The sequence below is a fragment of the Condylostylus longicornis genome, unplaced genomic scaffold, assembly GCF_029603195.1.
Source record: "Condylostylus longicornis isolate FDR11 unplaced genomic scaffold, ASM2960319v2 ptg000040l, whole genome shotgun sequence".
In the NCBI taxonomy this organism is placed as follows: Eukaryota; Metazoa; Arthropoda; class Insecta; order Diptera; family Dolichopodidae; genus Condylostylus; species Condylostylus longicornis.
In genome coordinates, this window is record NW_026578009.1 from 3116574 (window position 1) to 3131001 (window position 14428).

General features: G+C 26.6%; 4 protein-coding genes across 4 annotated transcripts in view; 3 read left to right on the top strand and 1 right to left on the bottom strand.

The window, feature by feature from the left end:
• Positions 1-935, top strand: part of LOC129609725 (CDC42 small effector protein homolog) — a 67608-nt gene extending 66673 nt beyond the window's left edge. The window contains exon 4 of the mRNA XM_055521835.1: positions 596-935. Coding sequence (XP_055377810.1) covers positions 596-604 — 9 coding nt within the window. The 3' untranslated portion in view covers positions 605-935. The remainder of the gene's footprint in view (positions 1-595) is intronic.
• A 3923-nt stretch (positions 936-4858) lies between these two features.
• On the bottom strand, positions 4859-6639 carry LOC129609722 (uncharacterized). Its single transcript, XM_055521832.1, has 4 exons — positions 6403-6639; positions 6012-6314; positions 5546-5947; positions 4859-5481 (listed from the first exon to the last, which is right to left on the bottom strand). The coding sequence occupies exons 1-4, from the start codon at positions 6472-6474 to the stop codon at positions 5035-5037; spliced, it is 1224 nt and encodes a 407-aa protein (XP_055377807.1). The 5' UTR covers positions 6475-6639; the 3' UTR covers positions 4859-5034.
• An 880-nt stretch (positions 6640-7519) lies between these two features.
• On the top strand, positions 7520-10349 carry LOC129609613 (another transcription unit protein). Its single transcript, XM_055521640.1, has 5 exons — positions 7520-7665; positions 7742-7832; positions 7885-8692; positions 8749-8954; positions 9010-10349. The coding sequence occupies exons 1-5, from the start codon at positions 7641-7643 to the stop codon at positions 10118-10120; spliced, it is 2241 nt and encodes a 746-aa protein (XP_055377615.1). The 5' UTR covers positions 7520-7640; the 3' UTR covers positions 10121-10349.
• A 692-nt stretch (positions 10350-11041) lies between these two features.
• Positions 11042-13582, top strand: LOC129609684 (histone acetyltransferase type B catalytic subunit). The gene is made up of 5 exons (XM_055521779.1): positions 11042-11313; positions 11737-11886; positions 11957-12311; positions 12387-12744; positions 12806-13582. The coding sequence occupies exons 1-5, from the start codon at positions 11241-11243 to the stop codon at positions 13091-13093; spliced, it is 1224 nt and encodes a 407-aa protein (XP_055377754.1). The 5' UTR covers positions 11042-11240; the 3' UTR covers positions 13094-13582.
• The last annotated feature ends 846 nt before the right edge of the window (positions 13583-14428 follow it).

Sequence of the window (14428 nt, forward strand, 5' to 3'; positions counted from 1 at the left end):
ATCATATTTGTAGTTGCATGTGAGAGTTTGCCCTACCATGTCAGACAACATTTACAAGATCAAACATTGTTAATGAATTTTGTTTCATGAAAATTCAGATAGCATTCTCTTTTTCACTTCAAACCAAACACATGCTCGTTTAAACATCAAACTTTTGATCAAATTAAACAATATTCATGAGCAATGTTGAACGTGTAAAAGTACCTAAAATCAAACTTTAATATATAAATTACTTTTATAATATTATATATATATACAAACTTATTGCATATTCATGTATGTATGTATGAACATATTGCAAAATATTCAATTTTTAGAATTTCATTCAACATATACTTTGTAAAATTTGTTGGCTACATCTGAATACTGATTCACTAAAACAAATATTAATTTATGATTCAAAAATAATTTTAAAAAAGGAATGATTTTTTTTTTTTATTAAAACAATTAAGAAAAAAAATCTTTTTAATTATTATTCTTCTCAGAACAAAATTCATTTATTTTACATATAAATTTTTTTAAAAAAGAAATTAACAAAAAAAATAATTTAAAGTTTATTAACATTTTCATTTTTTCTTATTCAATATCATTTTAGGCATGCTGATCTTCTCCGGATAATTCGTAGTTTTTAAGGAATTTATTGGCATATTTAAGATTTGAATTATTATTATTAATATTATTATGATTCTTACAAAATATAGAAGAAAAAGAAGAAGGAAAAGAAAAAATACAATAAGTTAGTTATCTTTAAAAAAAAAAAATTTGTTTAAATTATATACATAACTATACATAAAATATATGAAAATAAAATATACATAATATATATATAAATATATAATTTAATTGATCCTAAATTAGAATTCTTATAATAATAATGTTTATAAAATTTGTTAATTTTTAAGTAAAATACCAATTAGCAATATTATTAAGAAATAAAAACTCAGCTAAAAAAAGAAAAAAATAAAATAAAAATGATACATGAATATTTAAATTTTTAAAATAGACTAAAAATACTTATTAAAAAAAGTAGTAAATAAAAAAAAATAAATAATTAAATATAATACAATGTGACTTAAAAACGAGATTTGATAAAATAAAAAATTTAAAATAAAAAACAAAAAAAGAAATGTAGATACGACCATGTTTTATTTAATATTGTAATAAAAATATTATAGAATGTTAGAAATTATAAATATAAATTATGTACTTACTAAATTTCATACGTAAATATACATCAATTAAGTTCTCAATAGATCAATAACACAAAAATGCAGAGTTTAAAACACATTAGATTCAAATCCACTATGAAAATTTTGTAAAATTTTGAATTTGATATTTCTTGAGATTCTGAAACCTTTTTTAAATTTTTAATTTTTTAACTTATAAGTTAATTAAATGTAAACTTTTAAATTTATATAAATTTCCATCAATTCCAAAAGAAATAAATAACAATATACTTCGAGACAATTATAATTAAAGTAATTAATCTTCGAATACTAATACAATATAGTAATAGTCCTTTACTAATACAATATTTTGGAATATAAAAGATTTTTTTGGAATATAAAAGATTATTACAAATTAATTTTAATTTAATAATATTAATATAAAATATATTTAGTAATTATTATCGAATTAAGTTTATAATTTTTGAAAGACTACCTTATTATGATCGGCGAAGTCAGTCGAATTATAGTTGGCAAATTAACCAAACCATTTCAAATTATGATAAATGATTTTTGATTTTACAGATCAAAAATTTAAAATAATTCGTCAAAAATACCATTGGCCTTGCCGATTATGATAATGTTTATAATTAATAACATAATGTTATTTATTAAATCTAGAATTTCTCTAACAATAGGATTATTGTTTCTTTTAAAACAATTGAGAGTATTTATATTAAAAAAATTAAATTTAAATTCATTCTAAAATTTCAAATTTCTTATCAAATATTTCTTACAAATTGATTAACATAAAAATTATTTTGATATGAAATAGAAAAGGATAATCAGTGAAATAGTCTTGTTTAATAAATAAACTTTGTTATACTGAGTACCAATTGAAAGTTACTATACATATCATTTTTATCAACAATGCTTTTATATTTAAAATACATATAGAAAATAATTAAGTTAATTTATTAAAATTTATCGAAGTGTTTGAACACCTGCAATATTTCAATAACTCCAAAATATATCAGATCAAATTTTCAACAATTTTGTGTAAAACTTTGCAAAATACAATTTTTTCTTAATGTACATATTTGGATAATTTTAAATTTAATTTTAAATTGTTTCTTGTATATTTTAACTGCCATACGAGCTTGTTGCTGCCAATATTATTACAATTAATTTTTTCTTTTATAATAATAAACATTGGTCGTATATTAAATTACATTATAATTTTTGTGTATATGTATGTACTATGTAATTTTTTTTAATAATTATTTCTTGCTCTTAATTTAACTAAATAATAATCTAATTCTAATTTTTTGTTATGTATTTTGAATTGTTTTCAGTAAATTTTTTTTTTTTTTTATTATTGAAATTTATTAAGAATGTTTTTATTTTTTAATTGTTTTTTGTAATATTTTTCTTTTAAAAAATATAAGACAAGAAAATAGAAAATTTCACATATAACTGAAGAATAAATTTTAATAAAAATGTTCATGATAATGCGGCTTAATTAAAAAAAAAATAATAAATTGTACTAAAATTACTAAAATATTTATAAAACAGTATTCAAAATAGATTACAATTTAGAAAGTAGGGACAATAATCAAAGTTAAAAAAAAATTAAACAGGTAATCTGTCGATTAATCGATTTATTAAAGAGGAGAGACAAGAAAAACAAAATTTTTGTTCAATTTTGATGATTTCAAATTACAAAAAAAAGAAAATTGCATTTTTTATCGCACTTACTAGAAATTTTATATATTGAATAAACAAAACGAAATAAAACATTTTTTTTTTAAATGAATAAGTATAATTTTTTTTTTACATTTCTAATTAACTTATTTAAAAAACATTTGTAAAAGTAAAATAATTTAAGCAAAAAGAAAGAAAATAAAACACAAAAATAAAAATCTTTTATTAATAGCAATATGGAACGTTTCATTATACATATGTACATATTTTTAAATAACAGTAAAATCAGAAGAATTAAAACTAGAAATAAAAGTAATTTCTAGTGTATTGTCGATTGTGAATAATTAATATTGTTTATATAATCATAAATAAGTAATCGAAAATACCCGTTCCACAATATGGCCGACCCAATCCTATATTTTGTATTCTCTTGGGTATAAAAACACTATGGCAAGCATATACAATCTAATTGCGTATCTCGCTTTTTCATCTCGCTTTTTATTCACTTCCAAATCAGAACTCTTTTTCTTAATTGATCTTTTTTTCAATTTGAGTTTTATATACTCTTTCTCAATATATTGGTGGACCTGATCGATTAACTTCATGATTTTTACAAAATGAAAACCTAAAAGTATAGAAAAATTGCTTAGATCGTAATTAACCCGAATTCTTAATTAAATGTTTAAGAAAGTAACTAAAATTTTTTTAATGCGGTACTTAAGTAGAGCGCAATTAAAATATCAAAAATCTTTTTTGAAATTTAGAAAATTTTCGCAATACATATCTACATTATATGTATATATTGTATGTAAGAGATGCATTATATGTAATGTATATGAAAATTTGAACTGAAAGAAAATACATTATGTAATCATTAGAACATCGTAGGCTTAAAGTTATTTTGTACATAGTATATGTAAGTATGTATATTCCATTTTAAATGAAATATTAAAAATGCGAAAATGCCAAAATAAATTCTGTTTCAAGCTTCTAAGAAATGAATAATAAAAATATATAATTGATATTGTATGTACTTTGATAGTTATCAATTGATATATGTACATAAATTCATATTATTGATGTATATATGTATGTACATGCATGATGCAGAAGTTTTTTGAAATTTCGAATTTCATGGTTAGAACTGCGGAGCTTTAAAAGATCTATGTACAAAATTATAAGTGTAGAGCTTTTAAAGCTTTGTATTTTCAATCTCGTAAATATTGAGAACAAATTTACGAAGTACATATGTACATATAATATACACATAAGTTATGCAAAAATTTATATATTTTATTTATAAAAATTTTAATCTATTAATAGTTTATTAATCTATGTATGGATATGTATAGATAATTTTAATAATCTAATGGGTATATAGATTACGTACTATTAATGTATAATCTACATTATATATTTTATGTATGAAGGTGTGTATTTAAAATGACCCATGTATGTATGTATGTATGTGTTTTTACAAAATTATTTTCATTATCTGTTTTATAACAAAATTTAATGTGTCATCGAATTAAAATAAAAGTATGTAAAGTTATGAAAAGAGTCATACCTGCAAAAAAAAGTAGATATGGTCACCTAGGATTATTCCGCCAAAAAAAAAATAAATTATGGTGAAATTATTTTCGATTTACATAATGCCGTTATGTATAAATATCATATTTTTGCAAGTATGAACAAGTTGTAAGTAGAAAATAAGTATATGTATATGTACATATGTATGTAAGTATATTTATTAGTTTGTATATAAAATAACAGTTTGATCTGACATCTAGATTTCACAATTGTATTTAGAGTATTTCGTAAAACTGTAATTACAATGCAACAGATATACGTAATATTATGTATAATATATCCACACACGTATACATATATGTACATAAATACGTCCAAAAAATCCAAATATGAATACAATTTTAGAACTTTACAAATTGGAATTAAATTTCATGACTATTTTATTAAAAAAACTCAAATCAAGTTGTACAGTATTTTTTCAAAAATTTTTATTGGACAATAATTCATTTACATTTTCCTAAATCCTAAGAACATTAAAAAAATTTTTTATGTAAATTTTAAAGAAACGAAAATATCCTTTTAAAGATTAACAAAAATATAAGAACTAATGTTTTGAATTCATTGACCAAATTGCTTAAAGTTTCAACTGAATTTTATTTACCATTGAAGCTTGGTTTAAGTTTTCTCTTTCAATAGAATTTAAAAAATTTATAGCTTCGGGTTGTCCTAACTTGGCGGCTGTTGTAATACATTTTTCTGCTGCATTTCTGTCCTGTTTCAAACCGCCAAGTCCTTGTGCATAAAATACTCCCAAGTTAAATATTGCGGTAGGATGACCTAAGCCAGACGCCACTTGATAGCATTCCATTGCGCGGCGTAAACTTTTTTTAACGCCCAAACCTTTTTCATAACAAACTCCCAAATTAAAAATTCCACCCGGATGATGATGATTCGAAGCTAATTTTAAGTGGGTAACAGCTTTCTTGTAATCACCAATATGAATGTATTCCAAAGCCATGTTATTTTCACAATCTCCAATATAATCGATGAGATCGTTCACAGCTTCAGAAACTGATTGACGCTAAAAAAAAGATATATACATATATTACTACTTGATTCTAAATTATAAATGCACAAAAAGTTACACTCGAAGAACTCGATGCAGTGGATCCAGAATCACCTGACGAATTATTTAAAAGGTCTAATTTTGGAGAGTCTGCATTAGCTTTTTTACCGAAAGAGATGTCTTCCAAATTTTTCAAATAGAAGCTCTCAAAGATGGATTCTTCTTCAGTTAGTTTAGAACTGATCGATGGGCTTCGTTCTCTTTTTGGGATTTGTTCGATAAACTGACTATTAATGATATCAGGTTTTAAAATTGGTGTTGCTCGGACAAGATAAGAGTCAATAACGTTAGTATGAACGGCTCTGGTAGAAACTTGTAAATACTTTATGTACCGGTTTTGGCTAGTATTTTCCCAACCAAATTTTCTTCGTTGCATACAAAGAATTTGAGTAGCATACCAGCCACACATTATCGCACCACTCTATTAAGATAAATTTTAAAAGAATTTGTAATTACTTTCGCCTGATTACTTTCAAAATAATTACCCATGTTAAAGCACCCAGTATGTCACCTCGTAACTGATCCGCCTCTCTAAACTTTTGACCGCTCTCTTTGCCGCTATTGCTTGAGGAAGAACCTTTGGAACTAGTATGAGAAAATTTTTGACATTGCTCATCTATTTTAAAGTTTTTTGGAAAACCTATATGTTTTCCAAAAGCTTCTTGAAAGCTGCATTGTAGCCCGTGAGGTTTAAAGTTTTCACAAAATCTTCCAGCTTGCTTATCGTGGTATGAATTACTCACATCATTATGTGGAATTTGTTGTTGTGCTACACCACAAACCCAAGCCTGAAAGTTTTCGATGTAGAATTTATTTTGCTTTTATTGAAAAAAAAATCCTATTGTTTCGTTTATTTTCGTACGAACTGGTATTTACCTTGGCGGAATCTACAAAGTAGCAAGTTCCATCTACGGTTTCCTTTAGGCGACGAGTGATAAATTTAAACATATTAAAATTTAAGTCATTTGATTTATTTGATAATTTTTCCCGCCTGAACTATTTATTTTTAACTCTTTCGAAAAAAAAAACTTTGTACGCAATATTTTTTGGTAAATAATAATGTTTTATAATACTTGCTTCTGACTAGAAGAATTGACAATTTGGTTGTTATTAATGAGTGACATATGTTTTCAAAAATTGTACAACGCAAATACGTACTTGTACTTCAATGTCAAATATTGACGTATAGTATTTATCTCATTAGACAGTTATTCACAATCCTCGTAGATTACGCGAATACGACATGAAAATGCTTAAATGTTGTCGTTACGAATAACATGCCAAGATATTTTTCATCTTATTCATCTGACATTTACGAAAGGATAAAGTGAAATTAGGAAAAAAATAACAATTTCGTACAGTATTATAATTAATAATAAATACATTAATATATATTTTGCTTGTTGAAGTAAAAGAAATATAACGAAACATGAACGTTAAAATCTTAAATTAAATCTGAAACAACAAGCGAAAATAATACAAACACTTGAATTATTTCTTCTAATAAAAATTTCAAAATTCTAATGAGTTTATATTCAATAAAAGTTTTTTATTCTTCATGCACCGTAAATATTGTTTTCACATGTTTAGTTCTAATTAGAGCCAGGAACGAAAAAACATTGAGATAAAGATGAAAAATTTTAAAAAGGAAATAGATAAAAAATCTTTTTTTAAGTTGTATTCCGAAAGTTAAAACAAAAATAATGAGCTAGATTCGAAAACCTATTATTAACAAGTTTTAATTACATATGTAATGTATTGCGTTTTATGCACGGCCCCTTCAATCCGTTTTTAATATTAATTTTATCGTGATGCAAAAAAAAATGGCAACGCAATCAAAAGCGTACGTATTTATATTATTGTGTGATGTCAAAATATTTGTCGATACGCACTTATAAAAAATTAAAAAATACATACTGGCAATATTGTTTCATCAAAACTGTTAATAAAGACAAATGTCATAAAGGTGTAATATCGTAAATTTTGATTTTATATGAATTTGTGAACGCCGCTTATTTTTGTTTTACAAATTTATTTAGGGTTTGATATTTCAATTCTAATATCAGTTTTCTTTAATTTTAAATAGTTCCTGTTAAATTCATCTTTAAAAGAGAATGACATTTGCTGAAGAGGATTCTGGTAATTGATTTATAATTTTATTATTATTAAATACGTATAGCATTTTTGCATAATAATGAATATTAAAAATTTGTAGATTCAGGTTCGGATTCTGGTTCTGACCGGAGCTATAGTCCTCAACCTCAAGTTGCTCCCACACCTGGATATTCTGTAGAAAATAACCAAGAGTAATAATTGTAAATTGAAACTATTTTGATATTAAAAATTAATGCAATTTAGATCTCCAAAAAGTAACGCGAGTCGTTCAAGAAGTGGAACCCCAGATTCAGATGGGTCGAATTCTGGATCTGGTAGTAATAGAAGTGCTTCAGGAAGTCCCAGAAGTAATAGATCTGGCAGTCATGCTACTCGAAGCTCACGAAAAAGCTCACATTCACCTGCAAAAGTCCATTCTGAGTCTCCTGCTCCAGAACAAAAATCTCCTAGGACTTCTGCATCGAGAAGCAGATCTGGATCTCCTTTAACTGGCTCCCATCGAAGTAATCATTCTCCAAGTCCAAATGATGTTCGTGAAGGAAGTCATCATAGTGATAAATCTCACAACAGTCAAAAATCAAGAAGTTCTTCAAGAGATAAAGATGCTGAGAATGTAAAATCACCTAGCCATGAATCCCATAGATCACCATCGAAAGAACGTCGATCTGCCAGTAGAGGGTCTCATGGATCAGGAAAAAATCAAAGCAGAAGTGTTACTCCTCAAAGCAGGAGATCTGAAACACCTGCAACCAATCGAAGTAGATCTCATTCAGGATCACGATCTCAATCTCCTGCTTTACAAATAGATGACAAAGCAAGGTCACGCAGTGGAAGTAAATCAAAATCTCGTTCACGATCAAGATCTAAAACTGGCTCAAAAGGTGGGACTCCTCGTTCAACTCGAAGTGCTTCTGAAAGCTCAGGAAGTCAAATTGGTAAAAAAGAAAAACGAAAGCGTCCACTTGCCTCTGATTCTGAAGATGAAAATGAAAGTTCTAAACAAAAGAAAAAAGTTTCTAAAATCATAGATTCAGATACTGATGAAGAAGAGGTAGGTATATTTTTATGGCTGTAAAAATAATATAAATGTGACATCTTCTGTTTTAGTCGAACAAAAAAGATGGAATAACAGCTGATGCTTTATTCGGTGATGCTGATGATATATCAGACGAAGATGAACAAATGTCACGTGCAAGTAAGGGAAGTAAACGATCACGTAGCGGTAGTCGTGCGCAATCCAGATCTCGTACTCCGTCACGTTCAAGATCACGATCTAAATCAAAATCTAGATCTAGATCACGTTCAGGCTCAAGGTAAATTGTAAAGTAATGGAATAAAGAGAAAATTTTGAAAAGTGTCACATTTTAGGCGTAGCTCACGATCTAGAAGGTCTCGCAGCGGATCATCTCCACGAAGATCCAGATCAGGCACTCCTGATAGAGAAAAGGAAGACAAACAGGAACCTGAACCAATACCTGAAACAAGAATAGACGTTGAAATAGCAAGAATTGTATCAGATCTTGGTAGAGATATTCATTTCGTAAAACTTCCTAATTTCTTGTCAGTTGAAACTAGACCATTTGATCATGAGACATATGAAGATGAAATTGACGAAGAAGAGACTATGGATGAAGAGGGTAGGCAGCGAATTAAATTAAAAGTCAGTAATACGATACGATGGCGGGATGTTATAAATCGCCAAGGTGAAACGGTCAAAGAATCTAATGCACGCTTTGTTAAATGGTCAGATGGCAGTATGAGTTTACATTTAGGAAATGAAATATTTGATGTTTACAAGCAACCACTCCAAGGTGACCACAACCATTTATTTATTCGTCAAGGGGCAGGTTTACAAGGTCAGGCTGTATTTAGAACAAAACTAACTTTTAGACCCCATTCTACTGAATCATTTACACATCGAAAAATGACTATGTCTTTGGCTGATCGATCGCAAAAGACGAGTGGAATAAAAATATTAACACAGGTCGGTAAAGACCCAACAGCAGACCGATTATATCATATCAAAAAAGAAGAAGAGAAATTACGTCAAGCCATGCGTCAACAACATGCCATTAAACCAAAAAGAAGCGGTGCATCTGGAGGTAGAGGTGCTGGACAATCAGCTGGAGCAAATTCATCATACAATCAAGAAGATGGAAGTGATGACGAAAATGCAATATCATTGAATGCTATTAAAAACAAATATAATAAAAAAGGCAAAAAAGAGGAAAATCAACGACAAGGAGCTGCTATATATTCTTCGGATGAAGATGACGGGTCTGATTTTGAAGCCAGGCGAAGTAAAAAGATAGATAAAACGAAAGTTAGTAAAGCTCTGCGAGATTCAGATGAAGAATCTAATGATGAAAGTGAAAGAGGAGGAAACGACAGTGGTAGTGACAAGAAAAGTGGAAGTGATGGAGATGGCGGTACCGATAAAAGTAGAAGTGATGATGGTGGAAGCGGTGAAGAAAATTAATATATAAGCATTGTATAATGAATTTAGGAGCTAATGCGTAATAGGATTTTTAAATTGCTCACATATTGATAAATACGTATACATGTGTAAACAAGTATGTACATTTATGTGTCTATAACTATTATTATTATTCTATTTAATTAATTAGAAAAATATTGAAAAACTAATTATATAATGCACTTTTGTACATACTTACCTTGTAATATGCGAATGGGCGTAATAAATTAATCTTTTCATAAAATATTATAATTACAATAAAGCATTATAATTACGTTACGTTACCAAGTTAATATGAATTGACTAGTACATTATCTTGTACGCTCTTGTTGGTATTCTATTTTGCAGCACCTAGGCTGCAAATTTAATATTATAAAAACGCTTTTCATAACGTTTATTTTTCATATTACAATTATTGTTTTAAAATTTATTACAATTAATTTAAAGCAATACCGTTAATCTGATTTGCTTTACCTTCTTTTCATAGTAATTTCTATTTCCATGAAATAAATTTTTTGAGAAATCTATTTAATCCGATTCGTGCCATTTTTCCCGAAAAAATTGCGAGGTAAAATACCATTTTAATGAATTCGCCAAAACAATCGTTTTGCGAATCAGAAAAACTGCTAGAAATAAATCGCATTTAATATAATACGTAATACTCAAATATTTATTCAGGGTATAAAAAACAAGGAAAATCAGCTTTTTATTTATTAGGAGGTATAAGTAATCCATTTTTATTAAAATTTTTCTTAATTTTGCGAATTTAAAAAAATACAATATTTCAACATAAAATGAAAAATATACACACCCCTAATAGTTACAGTCTGGTAATATTTATTAAGATTCATAAGAATATGGCAGTACTGTAAGAAGAAATTTTGACATTTGAATAATCAAAAGAAAAAAAACAATAGACTTAAGTAATAAATGCTCTACATTGTACCTACTTTAATTCATTCTTCTTTATAAAACTTTGTAAAAAGCTGAAATCCCGCCGTTTGCAAAAATTCGGTTTTAAAGTTTGGGTTATTTTTCCAGTATTGTACTAACTCGAAAGGAGATTAAAATAAAATACAATATTTTATTTATTTAATGTATATTATTGTATTTGCCTCCAAACATGACGGATATTAATATTGAGGAGCTGCGAGACCTAGTATCTGATGCAGTTAAAGTTGTAGAATTCAAATTAGGTAAGATTTTTAAAGAAAATACAAAAGAACGAATATTTGTAAGATGTTTGTCGCTAATAACGCTAATTGAATAGATTGAAGAGAAGGAACCGCATGAAAAAGAGCGGTAATTTATAATTTGACTGTTTCGAAATCATTGAGATTCTATACAATATCAAAAGAACTATTATTTTTCAGATATGTACTCAGATATATGTACGTTATGTGAAATTAAATATATACCTGATTGCACTTTTTTTGTTAATTATATTTGTTTTAGAGATTAATATATCATTTTTATGATATATGTTCTGATTTAGATATAGAATATTAGTTTTTAAAAGAAATCACCACTTCATAATATTTTGAATTAAAGGTTGAAGAGCAAATGTAGATATGTATGTACGAACCTCTTCATTTACACATCTTTTTTTTATTTTTTAGTCAGAACCAGAGATGACGTCAATGATCCGACCTTAAACTTTCACCCTGAAATGGCTCACCAGATTTTTGGGGAAAATGAAAATATTTTTGGTTATAAAGATTTGAAAATTACTATTATGTACACTGCTGGCTCAATGCAAATTTACATTGGTAAGCGAGTTTTTAGACAATTGTGATAAATGTACTTAAATTGCCAATAACATGAATTTCGTTTTAATAGGTATGGTTTATATCAGTCGAGTGGAAGACCAAGTTGGTAGCAAAGGTTTAAAATCTGATGATGTTATGAATATTTTAGCATCAAAATTGCCGGATGGATGTTATTACATTAATTTAGAAGAATTCTTAAAAGCTGCAGATAGTGAAAACTTTCGCCCTTTTGGTGAGAAACTTGATGAGCTTACCTATGAAGATGAGGAGACGGGACAAAAAAGACATTTTGAAATATACCATTGCGACAACACAGCTTCAAAATTTGTTTCGTATTTTAATCGTTTTCAAACTTTCATTTTGTGGTTTGTGGACGCTGCACAATATATAGATGTAGATGATCCGCAATGGACGTTTTTTATATGGTATGTACAAGATATGCAATATTGGCAAATATTTTTTTTTTATAAAATTATTTCAAAATTTTTGTTATTTTGTAGCTACGAAAAATATAAAAGTTCGGATGGCGATGTAAAATATGCATCAGTTGGTTACACTACAGTTTATCAATATTACGCATATCCAGAGCATATTAGACCAAGAATAAGTCAAATGTTGATCCTTCCACCATTTCAGAAAAAAGGCTTAGGAACTAAAATGTTTAACACTATTTATAAATTTTATGAAGGGGAAAAAAATGTTATTGATATTACTGTAGAAGATCCATCGGAAGATTTTACCAGAATACGGAATTATATTGATTCAAAATTATGCAAAGATTTGAATTCATTTTCGAAAGAAGAAATTAAAAAAGGATTCTCAAAAGAAATGATTAAGGAAGCTAGAGAGAAACATAAAGTAAAACTAATTTTTATATGAATTTCAATTTAAATCAATATTATGTTGTTTCCAATTTTAGATAAATCCGCGTCAATGCAGAAAAATTTATGAAATTTTAAGATACTATCATACAAATATATACGATCCAAAAGATTTGAGAAGTTTTCGTTTAGAGGTTAAAAGGAGATTAAATATAATACATCACAAACAGTTACGCGATATAAAAAGAATGGAAAAAGCTGGTCTAGATACGCAGTGGATCACGGCAAGTATGCCTACAAGAGAAGAACGCTTGTCTCAATTAGAAAAAGAATATGAAGATGTTGAAACTGAATACAAAAAGATTGTTGAGAAGCTTAAAAATTAAAAAAAAATTTCAAATAAAGTTTGTTACATACCAATATTTATTATAATGGAAATACCATTGTTTTCAAATAGATTTGATTAGAAAAGGATACATCGATCGTCTCTATAAAATATGTGGTAAAACTACAATATGAAACTTTTAAATTTTGCGAACAGTTTAACAACATCAAGATAACAGTTTCAGTATAACAATATGTATTTAATAATTATTTTTTCTTTTCATATTTCCATTCAATATTTCCCGATTGCATAGTTCTAGGGGTTAATGTCTTTTTCAATATTTTAACTAGAAAAAAGAAGTAAAAAATTTAAAAAGTATTTACATAAAAATGTAGACTAGAATAAGTTTTTAAAGCTTAAAATAATGCTAAAGTAAGGCATAAAAATGGCTTCAATAACTTAGATCGTCATAAGCTTAAACATTTCCGCAAAAAGGTTTTTTTTTTAACATTGATTAACATACGTTGGATGATATTGAAAAGCAATGGTTCAGTTAGAATCAATTTGATCGGTCTTAGAATAATTACATAATTTTTTTGCAATAAGCTTAGATTTTATTATTTAAATATTTGTTTTAGCTAAAAATTAGTTGAATTTTTGTAACCGGAAGAAAATGTTTGGTAATATTTATGATTTTCTGGGCTTTTTATTTAATTGTACTTATTTTACTTTAAAATAACTAAAAATAGAAAATTTTAGCTGAAGCAAGAAGAAAGTAGTATTTAATAGGACGGCAATGTTATTTAAATTAATTTCTTATAATTTTATATTCATTAATTAGTTAAGAGAATGGAAGATTTCTAAGAGAAAATTAGCTATTCGAATTTTAACTATTAAATTAGCAAATAGTAATATTAATATTTCTATTTTGAAAGATTAAATTATATTTCAATAAATCTAAAACTATTTCATTTATTTTCAAAATGTTGACTTATAATTAAAGAAATATAAAAAGGGGTAAATATTTTGAAAATGGTTATAATTCTTATTATTTTTGCGACAAAAATCAAGCTTTAAATCATTGAAATTTTACAGTAGCTTAGAAAATCAATATGGAAACTTTACAGCAGTTACAGTTACAGAGATTTCAAAATTTCAAATATTCCATTAAGAAGCATTAATTTTCAATGGAATTTAATTCACGTGAGTAAGAAACCTTTCGTTAAATTATTAAACAAAAAAATTAAAAAAAATTACAGGTGCTGGTATAAATATCATTAAAATATAAGATGAAACAAATGTTTGGCATTAATAATTGGCAAAATCAAATATGTATTAAGTTCAGTTTTCGAATTAGATCAATATGTATGAATTAAATGTTCGTTTATTTTTGTGA